Below are 20840 nucleotides of genomic sequence, written 5' to 3' on the forward strand. Positions count from 1 at the left end.
AAAAATTGTGATGTGTCATTGGTACTATTATGGATACTATTACAGTTGTCACTATTGTTATTGTTCTAGAAAAAAAATTATAAATTTTGACATCTTTACTGTTGATCCTTGATGTCGATGGTAATAGAAACGATAAAGATAAAAACGGTGAATATTGTGATTCATCAATGAAATTTCATTATAACTACATCAAAATACAATTAGGTAAATGTGATCCTACAGTATTCTAAGGATTATCTCAAGACAGAGTAGTTGATCTTGATCTTCTACATTTTCCCCCCAATATCCGGTCTCTCCCTCGAACAAAACTTATTTCATCTACTTAAATGTTAGCTTGGTTAAAATTGAAAAATGAAAATATTGCAAGTAGCTCAGAGTGTGGAGTTGAGAGTGCAACATTGTTGAATAAGTAAAGGTTTTCCTCCACGTTTAATTTTAGAATCAACTATACTACCATTGTTTTCCATTTGTCAAACTTCTATACTAAAACATATAATCAGTTCGAAAAACCATAATCTGCACTCAACAAAACTATGAATCACCAAATACAAAAATAATCGACAAAGATGAGACCATATTAAAACACAACAAATAGAAAAGTTAAAAAAAGAATTGATATGAATAATATAAAAATATAACTATATTTAAATAGACCACAAAAAATCTATATATAGTTTCGATATTTTGTTAATTTTTAAAATACCCTCAAGTCTTCATTACTACAAATTTGACATCCTAACTAATACTTACCTTCTAAAGATCCAAGAGTATATCAAATCTACTACGAATGTACTGATGGTTTCTGTCCACGTATTAACCTATCATTTATTGGTATTACTAAAACTTTTGAAAATTATCATCCAAAACTAATGGTAAGGGTTTTGGTAACTAATGGTAAGGGTTTTTAAATAGGGCGGTATAGGGAAGTTTAAAAGGTATCATCAAGCTGTTAAAAGTTCAAATGTATTTTCTATACTTCAACCTGAGAAGAAAAACTTCATTAGAGATCACAGCAGAAAGGTGTACCCAAATCTAGAAAAAAAAATGCATATAGGAGGGGCACAACACTATTAATCTCAGAATAATATATTTCGAGTCGATCAGAAATATAATATCGAGTTCCTTCCCCACTGAAAAAATGAAAAAACAATCGCAGGCATTATACAATTTATGGACACATCCAAGCCACTCATCAGAAAAAAGGTCGTTAAAACTTTCCTAAGCTACATCATTTTCATATCACCAATGAAAAAGACACAAAACCTCAAGTGCAAAAGCATATATTAACACAATTCTTCCACAGCATACAACAGCAGGCAGGCAGCTTCAAGCAAGCGTTAAATCAAATCAGCAACATTCATGGGCATCTCGTCAATCTGGGTACTGTAGTATTGCTCAATATCTCTCAGGATCTTGATGTCATCGCTTTTCACAAAGTTAATAGCAACACCCTGCGTTATCCCACATTTTTTTGCATTAAAATACTTCCTATCATATCACTTTTTCAAAAAGGTTGGATATTTTGTTTTGAGTTAACTTAGCTTTCCACCCAAGGAATCATAAACATGGCTTTCATCAAAGGAAACATTAAAATACAGTTTTAGTGAGAGGAATACTAGAAGATCAACTGAAATACAAAATAAAGTCGCATACCTTGCGCCCAAACCGACCCGACCTTCCTATCCTGTGAATGTAAAGTTCTCGATTGTTTGGAAGGTCATAATTTATCACAAGTGATACCTGATAAAGGTCAGTGCAAATAAGCATAAGACGTAGATTTTTGGATAATTGCCACAATAAGTAATGAATGGAAAATAAACACAGATTTTAACAATGAGTGGGAGTTCAAATAGTAGGAGGTTTACAGAGATGGTTTGGGGGGCAGACCAATTGATAATGTAAACTAGGAAGTAATCTATATTTAGCCTTACAAAATTCAATACCCAGTCTTCTCTAGATATCACCATGTAGAGATATTTTTCTTATATCTTCCAGAGAATAGAAAATGATTGTCGAGTGACTCCCCAGAACATGGAAATAATCACCATGGTCATTTTACACAACTTCAAATCTGCCAACAATAAATTTACTGACAGCATTGAGAGGAATCAACCCAACTCTAAGGAGTTCGGACAAAAACATAGAGAAAATGGACTACTAGATCAGAACATCCTATCCTTTTATTCATCTTACTTTCATCTAATATCAAGTTGGAATTTACTAAGACAACTACAACAAGAGTTGCTTGGATTTGTAAGGAAGCACATCAACAAAGATCAATAAAATCAAAGAACCAGAAACTTGCCTGCTGAACATCAAGCCCTCGTGCCCAAACATCAGTAGTAATTAGAACGCGGGTAGTTCCTGATCGGAACTCCCCCATGATTGCATCTCTTTCCTTTTGAGGCATGTCCCCATGCATATGTGATACAGTGAAGTTATTACTTCGCATCTTCTCAGTCAACCATTCAACCTGGGAGCAGATCACATAAGATATTCAAAATGCATGAAGTTATTCCACCACAAAATTATTATTTTTGGTAAACATGGATAAGGAAGTTTTTTGTAAAAACAAATTCATTGATAGTATGAAAATACAAAAAGAAAGAAAGACATAGTACAAAAAGGGCCATGGGCTAGCCATCCAAGAATGATATACGGCTCAGATAGCCCTCCAGTTGTTAGAAACACATAGTAAGAGAAGGGCAAGAGATAGGTCTGATAAGTAGTTGCAATAGTGTGTAGAACCCATTGTAACCAACAGCTTGCTTCAGTGTGATCCTCAGCAAGTATTTATTAGAAGGGGGTGTGGTAGAATGTGGATACTTCGTTCTGTATGGATTATAATGACCAGGAGTAACGAGGATAAAGAATATGTGGATTACCCTTAAGCAATGAAACGCTCTTCCTCTTAACGAAAAGATAATTCTATCCCATCCTTTCCTCAAATAAACTTTTCTAAGCATGGGCATACTGTTAATAGGCAAATTTGTACTAAGCAGTGAAAAAGAGTGAGGACAAAGGTTAAGTAATAATAGAACAATATTTCAAACATTCTGGGACATACCAAAATCACATAAGGCAAACATGAATAAAAGGGCCAACGTTATAATATTTGCTGTTTTAGAATGAATCTGACAAGATTTTGAGAAACTTTTTTTGAAGGAGATCTATAAAAAGAATTCATCAACCCCATTATTACCTTCCGCTTAGTGTTACAGAAAATGACAGCTTGAGTGATAGTCAAGGTATCATAAAGATCACATAAGGTATCAAACTTCCATTCTTCCCTTTCAACCGCGACAAAGAATTGCTTAATACCCTGATAAAAGCATGCATCAGGGCACTGATATATTTGCAGAGGGAATTAGTCAAATACAACAAAAAAGGTTACAAACCTCCAAAGTTAACTCATCACGCTTGACAAGAATCCTCACAGGATCTGTCATAAACTTGTTTGTCATCTCCAGGATTTCATGAGGAAGGGTAGCAGAAATCAAGACAACCTAAAATTAAAATTGAGGGAAAAACTCATTAGATTCGATAAAAACATGTAAAAATAGAAACTTCATAGAAAGAGGGAAAATCACTAATTTCCCATAACCAAACAGGTAAATGGTGCACAAATTAAATATGCCCTACAGATTTTAGAAAACCCATATAAACAGGAATATATTATTAATATGACATCTGTTAGAAAATGGATGTGAAGGAAATAAACGAAAATAAAAATGTAAGTTACAATGAAGTTATACGGATTATATGTCTGCCACTTTGAGCATTTCCCAGAAACAGAAACCACAAAACCACCATTCAGGAAAACAGTCCTAATTAATAAATCAATCATGTATGGTATTATTGCAGGAAAAAAATATTGAACATAAACGTTTGTCATTATATGAACGAAAAGCATGTATACTCAACATTATTTTTTTATCAATTTCTGCCTCATGGGCACAATTATTTACACATTGAAGGGAAGAGATAGGGAGAGAACGAGAGAACCTGAAGTTCTGGTGGAAGATAACGATATACATCATAAATTTGGTCTTTAAACCCCCTGCTCAGCATTTCATCAGACTCGTCCTGAAGAAGTAAATGTTAGAAAATGAAATGCTACCGTATGGAAAGTTGCATAAAAAATTAAGTACGATAATTGTACTGCTAACATGACATGTGATTGAACGGCACCCAAACTGACCAGAACTAATAACTTAATGGCTCTGGTACGCAATGTCCTTCTCTTGATCATGTCACAGACTCTTCCAGGAGTTCCCGACACAACCTGAACTCCAAACTCAAGCTTTCTGATATCTTCACCCACACTTTTGCCACCAATACATGCGTGCGCTTGTATATTAATGTAGTCGCCAATTGCCAATATAACCTTCTCTGTCTGAGTAGCCAATTCTCTCGTAGGGGACAAGATCAAGGCCTGCACCCTGATTAGATTTAAGATGCATAATGATCATAAGACTTCGAAATTAAAAAGGTGGCATTCCAAAAAGGTCAGATGTAAATTAGAAAAAACTCCTGAGTCATGAGCTGAATGCATATTCAAAACTTTAACTTCCTTGCGAAATTTCCAAAACGACGAGAAGAGGTTATAACAACTTCTTGTAGAAAAAACCAACTAACATCCAACCAATCTTTGCCTTTCCAATTGAATTTCTGAGCTAGGTTACGACACAACTTCCATATAATTTGCACAAAACATTGCAAAAAGAAATAGAAGCGACAAAGAGCACAAAAGGCACAGAATAGAATGATGTAAAAGGGGAAGAAGATAAGAAACATTGAATATTCAATAGGGTAAACAACACCCACTCTCTACTTGTGGTATCAACCATCTGGCAAACGGTGAGGGCAATCATGGAAGTCTTCCCAGTCCCAGATTGAGCCTGCGCAATAACATCTCGACCCTCAATAATCGGCCTCACAGCTCTCTGCTGAATGGCAGATGGCTTTTCAAAACCGTATGCATATATTCCACGAAGAAGGTCATCTTTAATGCCCATCTGATCGAAAGTCAAGATCGGCTCAACCCCCTCCGTCGTCTCGAATTCCAGTTTGTCTTCCGGCGCGCTAATCCGACGCCGATTCGGTGGCACAACGCTCGTTGTAGCTGCAGCCGCCATGTCCGGTTGAGGTAGTTGCCGAGATCGCGACTGAGGATTTGACTAACCGGAAAATTCCCGGCGAGAGGAAGAGATAAATGGAAACGAAACCGCAGATTAGGGCAGATGAAGGATAATTGATCGACAGCGAAACGAGAAAGAGAAAGAAAAAGAAAAAGGTAATAGAATTATGTACGAGGCTAAATCCTATCCAATTTTTTTCCACAGTGAGAATCGAATCCTAACCGTCCATATAAACCCTAGAATCTACGGCTCCAACATGTCTTTGATTTTAATCGTTTAAGGAAAGTGGGATCGCACGTTCGAAACTTGCGGGTAGGAAACATTCTTTTTCTTTCTTTGGAAAAAAAATATTTAAACTTTTACCCCAAAACTCTTTTTTACTCTCTCAAATAATTTTACACAACAAGTTGGAGATGCGAAAATTTGAATCATACATCTCTTCATTTCTTAGCATATACGTGTTGACGATGACGATATAATTCATTCAGCATCATTAAGCATCAGTATCATACAACAATTAGATAACAATCCATATCATTGACAATATATTACAATTAATATTAAAAACGACAATCAGTATCATTTACGGTTAACAATTAGATAGTAATCAGACAATAATCATATAGAAATTAGTATCATTAGTAATTAGCAATTGTATGCTATATCTGAAGCTAGTTGTTTGTTTGAAGGAAAAAAAATGTTAAATACTAATTTAGTTTATGAACTGTAAATGAGTAACCAATTAACTTTCATGGTGGGAAATTTAATCAATCTTTTTAGTAAAAAATGGGCATGTGAAATTTGAATCCCAAGTACAAAGGTCCCTTAAGTTAAGCTATTATTAACAAACTCTAATCAAAATTAATCTTTTATGTAACATAGTAATATATTTTTAAAATATTCGTGTTGAAAAATGGATCACAAGAAAACAAGAAACAAATCAAATTGAACTTGGCTGAGTAGTATTGGTATGCTCTCCGTCCTTAACTCTATGTTAGAATTCAAGAAAGTTGAAGAAACACTTTTAAATCTTGGGATTTGAAATACGAAGAATAATTTTAAAATAATTATTTTTGTCTGAAACAAACAAAAAAGTTGATATTTAAAATTTGATGTGTTGGTTGGCAGATGAAAAGGAAAATAAAACAAAAATTTTAGATATAGACTTTTATCTATAATGTGTTAAAAGTGAAAAATTAGATAAAATAATGAGGTCAATTAAGTAATTTACATTTAAATCCTGAAAATTCCAACCATCATTTGAAATTATTTTAGATTTTATAATATTTCTCTTTCTTCTGTTACCAAGCAAATTCATTTGAAATCACATAAAATCTTGGGGTCGTTTGGCCCAAGGGTTATCACTATTGGGTAGGGTTACATAACTCAACCACTACAAGAAATCTGGCCTTTAATGTCGGGTGGAAAAAATGAAAAATGGGCTTTAATGTCGGTTTTCAAAAGGCGGACGTTTAATGTCGGTTTTAAACTGACATTAAAGAAGTGCCCCTTTGTATTTTTTTTTTTTTTAATTTGGTAAAAAATCAAGTTTTCCTCTCTCTTACTTTACTATTCTTTCCCACGCATCTTTTCCTTTCTCTCTAGTTTTTCAATTTCCTTTCCTTCTCTTCTCAATTACGCATCTCATGCCCTCTCTTTTCCGAATTAAACAAATGCGGCCACACCAATCGTGTCCAGATCTCGTGACCACAGTCCTCACCACCACCATGCTCAGTCTTCACCACCATCCACGAATCTCCAACTCTGAAGACTACGACTACCAAGATCTGTCTAACCAAGTCGCGCGACCACCATTGCACCATCCCATATCGTCCCAGATTTGGCGTTTCTTTGGTGCTCTGTTGTGTTTCTTTCGCAAATCTAGCTCCATCTTTTCTCTATCGACCTCTCAAAGTTCATAGATCGATAAATCTAGTGTAGATCTACACATTGATTGTGATAGTACAAGAGAAAGGGATGTATATATACATTTAGATTGCCCATAGAGAATGCTTGTCAATGTTTTTCCCCCCATTTAGCTGATTCAGATTTTTCCCCTAGAACTTTTCAATTTTTGTACCGTGTTTCACTTTGAATTTCTTTGTTTGTTTATTCACCAATAACTCAAAAATTCCTTTCATAAGCATGAAAACGATGATAAAGAGGATGAACAGTAGAAGCAATTACTTGAAGAATTTATTTTTGATGCTGAAAGAGGTTTGGTAGATGAGAAACTTCTTTTCTTTGCACAGCAAGCACAAAAACGCAGAGGCAAGGATGGGCGGGCAAAAAATGTAATCTTTTTGTTGGACGAGGGACGATATATTAAACTAATGCTTCCAAAGATTAGCCAACTTCCTAACCCTTTCATTCGAGATATGTGAATTTAATTTTGGTGTTGAAGCACACTTTTCTATTGAGTGTCATATTTTGCAGAGGTCTGTTAAGAGGTTAACAGTTGATGAAACCCTTAGAGCAGTTGCTCCATATCAAAAGTTTTGAAAGGCAAATGATGTTCAAAATAATAGGAAAGTTTTTATTGAGAAGAGTAACATGAGAGCAAACCGAATGGCTAAGAAAGTAGGAGCATTGGTAATCAAACTTCAGTTTTTTATCAATTTGATCAATATATTTTAGAATAAGTATCATATAAGAAATTTAAGACATAGAATGAGCAGAAATTAAATGATAGTTGTAGTTTTTATGGAGAAACATGAAAATTTAAAGCTTGCATTTGCTAAGGCAATTCTTCGACTATCTACGCAATGGGATGATAAGATATCGTTAGTACCTTTCACTTAACCATAAAAACACCATAGGAAAGTCCACAGAAAGTTTGTATTTCTAACTGCCATATTTTATCTTTTTAATTTCTTGATGTGATCTAATTTCATATAAGGTAGTATGAAAACTTATTCTTATCATCATCATGCTAAAGAAGAGGTTTATTTGTGAATCTAGGTTTAAATTGATGCTTTTTGCATGTTCTGGTGTATTGTACATCACTTTTCCTCAAGCTAATAAAGTATTCTTAAGCAAAATTCATCAATACATAAAAGACAGAATGTTGGATGCAAAATATGGATGAAAAATATGTTGTGGTTTTTTATTCTGTATTTGATTCTTAAACATATACTTCACAATTTTCAGCTTTTTAACCTTCTCACTAGTGTTGTTCTTGGAAATTTATTGTAGGTTGGCATCCCAGTGTTTGTGACTGTGGGCATTGGAGGCGTTTATAAACATGGTGAACAAAGTAAAATACTTTTGTATGAATGAATGGCAAGAAATCCCTTTCAACAAACCCATGAATAACTTTTTCCTTGTGCTCTATTTGTTTTCAACTGCCTTTTTCAACAATGGATATATCTTCTGATCTCACCGAGCTAGGAAGAACCCTGTAGCTGTCATCTCAGCTGGTGTAAAATCGATATTAGACATCTCCAGGACCTTTGAATATTTGGTACAGTCTTCTATTTTCCTGCAATAAACCTTTTTACACATCATGCAGCTTTCTTTTTTATTTATTCACTGGCCTAAAACTGTTATTAACACAGGAAACTCAAGGAGTATGTGTTGCAGCTTATAGAACGACAAACGAATTTTCTGCTTTTTTCATAGAAACCAGTGGCTGCAAGGTACTGAATGCATAATTGCTTTTTGCCTTCTAGATCTCCACAAATATCTAATGGCTTGGTAATCTATTATATATCAAAGACAAAATGTTACTCCACTTTCTCTATTTAGTCTAGATGGTACCAGGTATAGTTTCACTCATGTAATCTGCTTCTTTTTTTTTTTTTTTTTTTGAAAGAAAAGTAGGAAGATAATGATTTTAATTGATTCCTGTTTTTGCAGCTCCTTCTTCTTCGGTTAAGGTGGTCGTTGGGCATATGGGAAATTATGGATTAGGTCTGCCACTTTTGAGAACAGTTTTAGAGTATGTTCTAATTTTACCAAACTAAATTTTTACGTGTTCTGAAGTCAAGAAATGGAAATTGATTAAGGTGTTCTTTATTATCATTATTTTTTAGTTAGTTGTTTTTTCCATTTTTCCTTGGCCAAAGCTAGGTATTTGCAAATGAATTTAACTTAATAGTAGCTAGTCAATCTGGTTTTGGAGGCTATAATTTACGAGTGTCGATCATCTTTTGTAATCAGGTCTCTTGTACGGCTTGCTAAGAAGTTTGTTTTACAAATGTCATACATCGATGCTCCAGTTTCAGCCAAGTCTATGGAGGAGTGTTTCAAGCAATATTGCTTAAGGAAAGAAATATTGCTTGAAATACACATCATTACAGATTTTTAGATTAAAAAGTCTGAGGTAACATTAACTTTGATTATTAGATTCAACTTTGCAAAACCAAACCATGTGAACTGTAATAAATTATTTATTGGGTACTTGAAATTTGTAACAAATTTAAATTTTATTTTAGAATTCCAGTTCATGTGTTCTTATTATACATTTATATAAACATTATATGTATGCATAATAGGTACCATGCATAGTAGAGGTTAATTTATCATGATTTAGCATTGGTGTTTCAACCCATGTTCATGCTTTGAATCACTGTTGGTATTTCCCTTAGCGTTGTTTTCTCCTATTGGTTTATCACTGTCTCGTCATTATTCTCTTTATTGATTTGCCATTTTTTTCTTTTCCAACTCTTCAAATTTATGCATAACTATATGTGGTTTCTTCTTTTTTTGGTTGTTTAATTTGATTCACAGGGACTTTCTCCAGGCCTTTCTTTTTCGAGGGAATTGAGATGTGGAAAGAAGAAACTATTCTCAAGATTTTCTAATTGATTTTTTAGAAAAGTTATATCGCCTTGTTTGATAATTCTTTTGGTTCGATTCGGATAATTTGAATTCTTAGCTAAATAATCAAAATGAATAGGATAAAAGGAAAAGGGAAGATGGAGCTAGCTAAGAAATTGTTAATGTTTTGTGTGTGTGTGTGTGTGTGTGTGTTTTTTTTTTTTTTTTTTTTTTGTGGTTTTGCAGCATTGGTTGATGTTGAGGATGACCGACTGATTCTCAAAAAACAGAAAACAGAATTTCAAGTTGTGAAGGTCTCTTTCTGTATTTCTCTATGTTCTTTTAAGTTGTGAAGTTATTCATGAAATTTGTTTATCAACTAAGACAAAAATTATCATGTCTTTCACAGGGAGCTATCACTAAACAAATGACTGCAATAGAAGAAATCCACAAGTGAGTACAATTAGTCAGGACCTCATAATTGTGACACAAGATCTTGAAGTTAGTCATTTGTGGAGCATTCTGACCTGTTATTGGTTGCAACTTTTGTTAATTTTTTTTTGCAAAGGATGATCAATGTAATAAAACTTTTCACTTTCTTTGTGTTTGGAGCAAAGTTGTATATATTTATACACAATATTAAGATTTGATTTTGTATATATACAAATAAAAGAGAAATATTATAGTTTCTAAAAAAAACATTGTTAGACATAACTTGAGATAAATAATATCAATTTTAAACAATTTGGCTATACAAAAAATGGATAATAATGCAAAAAATTTAATAAATATAAATTTGTAAAAATGGTCCCAAAAGACAACTTTAATGTCGGTTTTAAACTGACATAAAAGGTGTCTTTAATGTCGGTTTAAAAAACCACATTGAAGGCCTTTTTAATGTCGGTTTTAAACTGACATTAAAGGTCTTCAATAACACTATCAAAGATGTCGGTTTAAAACCGACATTGAAGGCCTTTAATGTCGGTTTTAAACCGACATTAAAGCCCAACTGACATTAAAGGTCTTTAATAACGCTCGCAAAGATGTCGGTTGCCAAGTGATATTAAAGCCCTTTAATGTCGGTTTTAAACCGACATTAAAGGCTAGATTTCTTCTAGTGAACCCTTGTTTAGGAAAAATGTTATCATAATCTTTGTTTTAGGGTTATCATAGCCCATCTTCCCTCTCTCTCCTTTTTAAACATTTTTCAACTCCCCATAACTCAATCTCTTCAACTTCCCATAAAACTACCATTTTTAATCATTTTCCCAAACACAATCGTATAACTACATTTTTAAACCCTTCCTCTAAACACATATTATGATAATAAACCTAGCTTTATCATAACACTAACCCTTCATAACCCAATCTTTCTCCCAAACAGTCAATTGAAGTTCCAAGCAACGCATAAAGGTTGGACGTTCAATTTTCACTTTGTAGTTGCACTATTTAACTTTCAAAACATTCAAATATTTACTTATTTGAAAAATTGCAAACAAGACAAAAAAAAAATACCTACCAAAAAGAAATTTATTGTGTAAAAATATATTACAATTACATACAATTCTCCCACCTAAATCCAATCACAAAACTATCTCAAAGCTTTATATCATTTACACAATTGAGCCAATACATCAGACTTAAATTCTTTTATAATGTTTGGAGCATATCACTTCCTTAACTTTTTCAATATTAAACGACTTCATTTTAATTCTAATAGTAGCTGTAACTCAACAAATTTCACATTGATAAAATATTTGAATAATTCACAACTATTACAACATCAAATGTTTTTGTTCATATTATGATAGTTCTCAACTCCAAGAATTATAACTCACTCCATCATAATGATTATACTTTCTTCCAATATTTGTTTTTTCGCCACATCATTTACTTGCATTTGTTACGAGTGGAAGTTGATATTTCTATCAATTTTTTCAATATCAAATTTGACTGAACTCTTGAGCTTCAAATACCTTCTTCATTTCCTATCCAACACAGCATACAACGAACAACTCATTAGGTGATATTATATACAAAATATCACAACCTTTTTAAGAATTGTTTTATAATTAATGTGAAATTTCAAATAATAATTGCAGTCATACGACACATTTAGAAATTTAAGAAACTACAAATATTAAATTTATGAAAATATAAATATATGTTGCGAAATAGTAAATCATTATTATTATTATTATTATTATTATTTTTTTGCGTTTACAAATATATTAAAAAATGTAAAGACACAATCTCGTGCATTCGAAGATATATAAATTGTAGTTTTGATGCACTTCTCAAATATACATTTGTTTATTTCTAAAAAATGTATATATATATATATAGTCAATGTATAAATATATATTGTTTCTTTATTTAAAAAATGGTTGACTATTTTTGTTTGTTTTTATTAGGAAAGGCAATTTTTCGAATTTCTATAGACTTTTCTAAATTGGGAAGATTTTAAAATAGCGTTTTGAAAAGATCCAAACGCTGTTAAAATAAATTTAAAAATTATTTTGCATGCTTCTTTTAATAATAGTATATTGGTCCATTATGAATTTAAGATTAAAATCAATATAACTATAAAGTTTATGGGTTAAATTTATATTTTTTTCAATATAGTTTGTCTGTGAGACTCTTTCATTGTTCAGAATCTTAAATATCTAAAATTTAAATTATAAATCATTTACCATTTAATACTTCTAGCAATCCACATTTTTTTTTAAATTTTAAAATAAATAAAAATAATAAAATTGAGTTAAATTATTTTCTAGTACAACTAAGAGATTGCTTTGGTTGTTGTCCCATGTCTTTTTTTTTTTTTTTTTTTGTTTGTAAATATATGGTATATATTAACTTTAAATGGCATCACATTGTATTCAAGTCCATGTCAAATTTTGAAGTTTGGAAATGGACTGCCAAGTTTTATAAAATCTTGACGGATTATGATGAATGCAAAGGTAAGAACATATGGTTAATTTAAAGTAGTACTCACCTATAAGCTAAAAGCAATCAGTAAAATACATTGTCTAATCTCAAATTTATTAATATAATACAAAAGCATATACACCTGTTGATGAAACAACAAGCTGCCTAAAATATGAAGATTTATCATTTAATCACAATTAGAAAGCCCGAGATCGATTTTGAGTTTGTACAAAGTATATGACAAAATAAAAACAACCTAAACTAAATCACTCAAACGTAATTGCATTGACTAAACAAACTAATTATTAAAAGTTGATTAGCCTTCTAAGAAGGCATCGACCTTAGCATTGGTCGATGAACTCAAGAACTTCATGCAAAGAGGAGCTTTGACACCAGCTAGGGCCAATATGGCTGCTGGAACACTCCACAAAGATTCGCCACAGATAAGTCCCGAAGCAACAGCAGGAGCAAACTCCCCAGCCTTGACCTTATTCTTACTCTGCCAGATGAAAAGAATCAAGCTCCCAACACACATGTCGATGGCGAAATAAGCACCTAGGTAGAATGGAATCGCCATACACATTGGACTTGGTATGAAGCGATAGATGCGGTATTTAGTTTCACACCTATGGAGAATATCCCTAATGATGTTAATGACTATAGCACCAACAAAGAAGCAAATGGCAAGAGTGAGGCAGTTTTTGGGGAGGGTAGAGACACCCTCCACACCGAGAAGAGCAATGCCACGGTACATTAGACCATATGGTGCAGGGTATGAGCCTTCGGGGTCTCCAACATTATAAGCTTTGAAGAAGAACCAAAAGACAAGGGGAGACAAAACACATCCCATGGCAGTGCCAGCAACTTGGCTGAAAAACATCGAGCGAGGCGAAGCTAGAGTCAAGTAACCAGTCTTGAAGTCTTGCATAAGGTCAGAAGCAGTAGAAACAATGCTCATCATGACACCACAAGAAGCAAGACCAGCAATAACACCTCCATTGCCAAGGCCAACCCAAGAACTGAAGATGATGATGGCAAATTTACCATAATTTGATGCAAGAGACCAATCGGTGAGCCCACAACCATAGGCATTGCAAAAGGCCAAGACAGGAGCAATTGCATAAGCAACCAAAACGTGGTACCATTTCAACTGATGGAAGATTAAGGGAACTGTGATTATAGATATGGCTGCAAGTATTACATAGCCGAGCAATGCTACCCAGTTAGGGATTTGGTCTTTCAAGAAGTACTCGATTCTTCGTCGAGCGTCGTAATCATTAATTTCCGACAATGAATCAGCATTTCCACAGCCAGACTTCTGTTTGGATAAGCTGTAGAATGTTTGGGAGAGCATGAAGCATACATGGTAAAGACCATCGCCAAGCATCATAGCAATGGCAATAAAAACCTGAGAATCATTAACAAGGACATTAAATTTACATCATTAACATCAATAAATGCTATGAAAAGAATGCAAGGAGAAGATCCCCAGACAGAAAAAGAGAGTGAGAGATACCCTATAGCCCTGAATGCCATGAAGACTGCTTGCAGATAAAGAAGCACTGTACCAATCACCTTTCCTTAGCTCGATTAAGGGCCACATGATACCCCATGAGATGATGGCTCCAAGAAGGAGAGATAGATTGACCATGAAAGGACAGATCATTCCCACACCGACGTATGTAGATGAGAAGTCAAAATAAAACCTGTTACATTTGGCCAACATTACTATAAACGTCGGAGATTATGTTTTACTACAACTTAAAAATGAAAAAGTTCTTGATACCAAATTCCCTACAGCAAGACATAAAAAGTATAAACACATCATTGATAACTCAAGAGTAAAAGAAGTATTGCTTTAGAATAATTCCTCTACCTTTTTGCATAGGCTTGAAGACCAAATGTGGGAAAGCTAGAAAATCCACAGCCATCTGCAGCAGCAAAGAACCATTGGAACATAGCAAATAAAAAGCTGAAACAGAAGCTCTTGAAAAGGACTGCAACTTGTTTCCTGAAAAACCATAACCATGGATTATCAAGGAAGATAAAAGAACAACATCCAATTCAATGTAAAAACAAAGACAGAGCCAATACTAACTTTGCCAGCTTAGCTCCTTTGGGTGTGTGAAAGGAATTGATGAGATATGCAGTTGCAGTTCCACTTGGATAGGTCAACTTGTATTTTAGAATCATCATCTTGGAAAAAAATCAATTCAGATATTAGATTGAATAATGATAAACAATAAGATATAGATTTTATTTGGGTCCCATCATTTCCTACTCGTTTCCTTTTGTTCTAATGATATGTTTTGTCTTCAGATTAAAGGAATATCTATTCCCTACCACTACCATTGATAATTTAAACAAGAACTCGAACTCATTTGATAGCCCAAAATTTTATCTACTACATTATCTGCGGCTTTAAATAAACAAAAATACATATCTAAGTCAAATTAACAACTAAGTTCTTAAAACTAGTCTGAAACATGCTTTTTAATCATTGGAAATGTATGAAAATTGAATTTAAAAGTGAAAAAATAAGGATTTAAATGAATTTGTATGATTAAATGCATATTTGAAATTGATTTTAACATATAAAAGTGATTTTTTTAAATCACTTCAAACATCCATTAAAATAAAATAAAGTTTGAAAATCATTCACAAACATACATGGGTTGAAATAAAATAAACATTTCAAAATCATTCCCTTAAAATAGAATAAACAATTCAAAATCACTACAAAAACATGCATTAAAATATAATAAAAAGAGCAACTAAAACCAAACAATACATTTAAAAAGGGCGTTTTAATTGTTTGCATTACCAACCTTTCTAAGAGGCACAATAGAGAACAACCCAACAAAGCTAACAACAAAGAGAAAGCCTATCATCCAACCAACAGAGAGTTTCTTGATATTAATCGGCATGTTCCCTTCTTCTGCTTGAGCAGCAATTTTAGCACTCATACCCAAAAGATAACTAGCAGTACCACCTAATCATCAACATATTCCAAAAATCTTGATAAATAACACGAATAAATGTAAAGAAACAAAAACACAACCAAATAATCCTGTAAAATAGCTCTCAATCGATGAACTCGAATCAAGATCCTAGACATGTATAATCCAAATCGAGAATATATAGAAGAAGAAACAGAACACTTACTGCTAAACGCAATCCCAGAGGAGGCGACAACACAGGTTTGAATCACGGTATTTTCTTGTCGAGTGAATGGCTGTTTCATAAGACCAAGCTGTTCAAGAATCGAAGTATAACCCTTCAAAATCGCGAATCCCAAAAGCCCAGCAGCGACATTGAGAGAAGGAATAACCCCAGTGGTTAGATTGAGTTTACAGACGATGAAGTTGAAGACAATACTAAGAACAAAGCTGGTGAAAAGAGCCCTAAATGTGATCTGATTCCGCCATGAAGGAACCTCCAAATTCTTAAAAGCATCTTCCACCATAATCCTGTCTCCACCACCATCGGTTCCAGTCCCCGATTCGCCCTCATTTGCCTTCTTGCTTGAATTTCTTTCCATTTTTTTTCTCACTGTTTCCGGCGATGTTTTCTTTGACAATCTTGGTGTACTTTGTCAGAGAATCGAATAGGGAAATTTATAGGGGAAAGGGGAGTGAATTTGTAAAAAAGAAGAGGAATTTTGGAGTAGCCAATGAGAAAGGGAAGATTAGTTTTGTGACAGATTAGATCATGCTGTGATTTTGATTTGATTGATTGAATGAATGAATGAATGAATGATTGATTGAGATTAATTAGGAGATTCAAGAAACTAATAAGGATTTGGAATATTCTTATTATTATTATTATTATTAATATTTTTAATTCCGTTTTAAAAAGGAAAAGGAAAAGGAAAAGGAAAATAAAAAAAGGAATAATTTGAATATGTGTTTGCATGAATTTGCATGGAGAGGAGAGGGGGGCCGTTGTTGCTGATGTGGGGATCCGTAAGCGGTGGGAATTCTTCGGCAAAACCAAATCTCGCGGAAAATGACACGTTCGAACTACTGAAACGTTTCCTTTTAAAAAACAATAACCAAACAAAACAAAACAACAAAAACCCTTTTCCTATTCTTTTAATTCATTAAATAAATTTTTATTCACCAACCTCAATTTCATTTCCTTTAATGGAATAAATTTTAGGCACATTTTCTCAAATACTCAACTAAATTAAAATATTTAACCGCTGTCTTTTTTCTTTTAATATAAAAAATCAGCAAAGTATTTATAATAATTCTGAAAATAAAAAAAAAAGTATAGAGGCGCATCGGGTAAAATACCAGAAATTCTCTCTCAACAAAGTCAGGCCCACGTAATATATTTTTCAATTCTATGGTTTAATTTCATTTAGATATCTATAGATTTAATTGTTTACGTTTGGATTTGGCTACTATTTAGTAAGTTTAGATATCTCTACAATTTAAATTTATCCTTTAGATTTAATCGACCCAAATCAAACTTTTTTTTTTTCAAATCTTTATATACATCGTTTTGATTTGGCTAAACTTTTTTTTTAATTTCTTTTACTATTATTTTTTTTATACCATATTTAAATTTGTTTAGTCCATAGTTTATAGTTGGTTAAACTATTTTTTTAAATTGTCTTGCTCACCATCGTTTATTTTTTTTATACATTTGTTTACATCGTTAGATTTGGGTAAATGATTTATTTTTTATACAGATTTGCTATTTTTTTTTACATAGTTGTTGAAAAATAAGAAAGATAATGGAAAAAATCACAACGAAAAAAAGAAGATGGAAAGATGGAAAGATTGGTAAAAAAGAATCAGAAAAGAAAAAGACGAAGAAAATATTAAACGATGTAAAAAAGAATAAAAAAGAATAATAGACATCGAAAGAAATTGCAAAAACTGAAAAGAAGAAATACTATGAAAGAAATCGCAAAAAAAAAAGACTATGGAAAAGATATAACAACGTAAAAAAAATTGAAAAATAAGAAAAATTATGAAAAGAAATTGAGAAAGACCATAAAAGAAATCGCAACATGAATAATATAAAACAAATCGAAAGTGAAAAAATGAAATGTTTAAAAATGACTAAGTTTATGAGCTTTGTTACAAGCAGTTTAAATAGTTTGGTATTTTGTTGGTATCCCTATTTAATACCTAGAGCAAAATTTTGGATTCTCCCTTTTTATTATTGTCCACTAATAGAAGTATATTAGTAGCTATCAATTTTTATTATTGATATATTCCTAAATTTTTGCTATATGTTATAAATATTTTGTTAAAATTGTTATTTTTGACCATTTCTGTAAATGTTATGTGATTTTCACACCCAACTTAATAAATAGAGATTGTGGTGTTAATGTATATTAGTGATATCATATAAAATTTTGCTATATTTTAGATATTTATGATAATTTTTACAATCTTAATGTCAATGTTCTTTTAGATTTACGGATGTAGAATTTTTGTTTAGACATATTTTTAGTAAAATTAGTAAAAGATTAAATAATAGTTTAGCTTTGGTATGAAGTCTCAATTTAGTCCATAAAAACGTTGAACTTAAGAAAATAAAAAACAAAAAGTCTAATTAACCGTTAATTTTTGTTCAAATAAAACATTAATTCATATAATCTAAAGAAATTGTGTATAGAGAATATTCCGAACCTAAGTTTGTTGAATGGTCTGAAGTGTTATTAGAGTGTGTTGTAGTCTTTTTAATGACTAAAATGACTCTGTTTTATACTAATATAAAACTTAATTGAGGAATAAATGAAATCTCTTACTTCAGTCATCTTCATTAAGTGGTAATTAGCATTTCTTTGAAATTCTAAATCATTTTATTTGTCGAAGTTTCACATTAATTTCAACAAATCAATCTTGTTTGTTGGTAGCAATAAACTAAATCTTTTGGTTGAAGTCTCATGTGAACATTCAGTTTAATGTTTTAAATTTTATTTCAATTTCTAAGACTTCCATTGTAATCAACTTGGATTTTTAAATTGAAAAAACATAGCAATTAATTCAAAACACTGTTTAGCTTTTAAAAAACACATATTTTTTGGTCTTGTAACATGTAAAGTGCTTTTTCTGAAAAAAAAAAAAAAAGTTGTTTAGAAAAATTGATATCATGGGATGGGGAGAAAATAAAAAAGAAAACGAATGTAAAGCACTTTTTTTATCACTTAAAAAAGTGTTTTTCAAGTTATTGATAGTAGAAAAAGAAGGTAGTTTGATAAATTGTAGAGATAAACAAAATAAATCATGAGAAGTATTGTTAGAGGAAGCATTTGAGTAGTTTATTTAATTTTCTAAATGTATTTATACATATAATAATCATTTCATTTTAAAAACACACCTTTTCATTTTTCATGCAGCATGCACCAAAGTGTTTTTAATTATTTTACATATGAAATAAAAAGCTTTTTTAAAAACAGTGTATTGTTAAGTAATAAAAAGTAATGTTAATCCCTTAGGATCATTTTGTAAAATTTTAGATAACATAAAGTAGCTAAAAAAATTAGAAAATAATAAGGCAAACCATTTTATTCATGTTCTTCTATGCATTTTACAATACAAATAACTTCAAAACATCTTATAATTTAATCATTTGAATTTGAAAAAAAATATTATGGTTTAGGAATCAACTTTATTCCAAAGAAAATAACATTTTAGATTCTAATAATGATCCATGTTGATAGATATCAATAGACTGATAAGATTTTATCGGTGTCTATCTATGTCACTGCTAATTGCTAAACACTAATAAAACTTAAAATTTAACTATATATTCTTAATATTATGGTTCATTTTGTTATATTTTTTAAAATGTCAGTTGCTTTTTTAACAAATTGTTATCCACCCTTGTGTTTCAAAATTTGTGTCAAGTAACATTTTGATAGTGAAGTTTAGGTTACCATACAAAAACATCTGAATTGAAAGTACTTATTCAAAACATACAAATTATAATTAAGTCCTATAATAGGAATATTCATATACTTTCAAGATATTCAAATTAGTCCTTTGTCTTTTATTTTAATTTCATTATGTTCGATTAAATTTTTAGCATGACACTTTGTTCACTCATAAATCTACAAAAGTTCTACCATGCATACAAAATTGCTAAAACTAGACAAATATAGACAAATTTTGAAATTTTATAAATGTTTAACAACCAAAACAAAAATAAAAAGTCAAACAAACAAACAAAAAAAAAAAGTCAAAAAATATAAACATAATATTTAAATTTAAATATTTATAAGGTGGCTATGATATAACAAATAGCAAGTAGAGAGAGTATTGTACTAACATAATACTTATGGACCAAGCAAATTTGTGAAGCAGTCAACATTTGTTTGTTTGTTTTTATTTAATAATAATAATAATTATTATTATTATTATGTATGAGTAACAAAATGTCCAGAAATTGGGGATGTAAATTAAGTATGACTAACTTTTAGTTTAATGTGAATTAAAACCTCAATAATGTTTGAAGAGAAAGAAAGGTAAGAGCTGAATAAATAATAAATATATTGACAAAAATTGAAAATGACAGCTTTAATTCTCAAATTGGCCTAAAGAATGAGTGGAAGTTGATGGTGGAGGGATACAGGTAACTGACACTAACTTTCTTTCCATCTATATTTAAACCTAATTGGAGAATCTTTTCTGTTCAAATTCATAAATTATTAATCTTTTTATTGAATAATAAAGAAATACTCGTTAATTTTGATGACCAAACTTTGGAAAGTTTTGGTTTAATCCTCAATGTTTGAATTAAAGTTTGAACTTTGGCAGATGGACATGTTTTGTCAGTGAACAAATTTAAACACAAGCCAAGCCGAAAGTAAATTTAAATTTCGAGATTGTGTTTAGACCACACCTATAATTTATAAGTATGAGAGGAGGGGCAAAAGAGTCAAATCGCAAGCAGTAGAATCAAGGACGATAGGAATCAGAGTGATAAAGGGAAGCACCACGGAATGTTGGAAGAACCCTCTACAAAGGGGATATAAATAGGAGT

The 20840-nt window shown here is 31.7% G+C and overlaps 2 protein-coding genes across 2 annotated transcripts; both read right to left on the minus strand.

The window, feature by feature from the left end:
- Positions 1–1070: 1070 nt before the first annotated feature.
- LOC103500360 (eukaryotic initiation factor 4A-3) lies at positions 1071–5324 on the minus strand. The gene is made up of 8 exons (XM_008463643.3): positions 4828–5324; positions 4202–4442; positions 4006–4086; positions 3399–3506; positions 3203–3322; positions 2306–2473; positions 1654–1740; positions 1071–1451 (listed from the first exon to the last, which is right to left on the minus strand). Exons 1-8 carry the CDS (start codon positions 5136–5138, stop codon positions 1338–1340), a joined length of 1230 nt encoding a protein of 409 aa, XP_008461865.1. The 5' UTR covers positions 5139–5324; the 3' UTR covers positions 1071–1337.
- A 7599-nt stretch (positions 5325–12923) lies between these two features.
- On the minus strand, positions 12924–16462 carry LOC103500359 (probable metal-nicotianamine transporter YSL7). Its single transcript, XM_008463642.2, has 6 exons — positions 15999–16462; positions 15662–15825; positions 14932–15029; positions 14710–14844; positions 14350–14539; positions 12924–14241 (listed from the first exon to the last, which is right to left on the minus strand). Exons 1-6 carry the CDS (start codon positions 16372–16374, stop codon positions 13150–13152), a joined length of 2055 nt encoding a protein of 684 aa, XP_008461864.2. The 5' UTR covers positions 16375–16462; the 3' UTR covers positions 12924–13149.
- Between the last annotated feature and the right edge of the window lie 4378 nt (positions 16463–20840).

This window comes from Cucumis melo, chromosome 4 (genome assembly GCF_025177605.1).
Source record: "Cucumis melo cultivar AY chromosome 4, USDA_Cmelo_AY_1.0, whole genome shotgun sequence".
Classification (NCBI taxonomy): Eukaryota; Viridiplantae; Streptophyta; class Magnoliopsida; order Cucurbitales; family Cucurbitaceae; genus Cucumis; species Cucumis melo.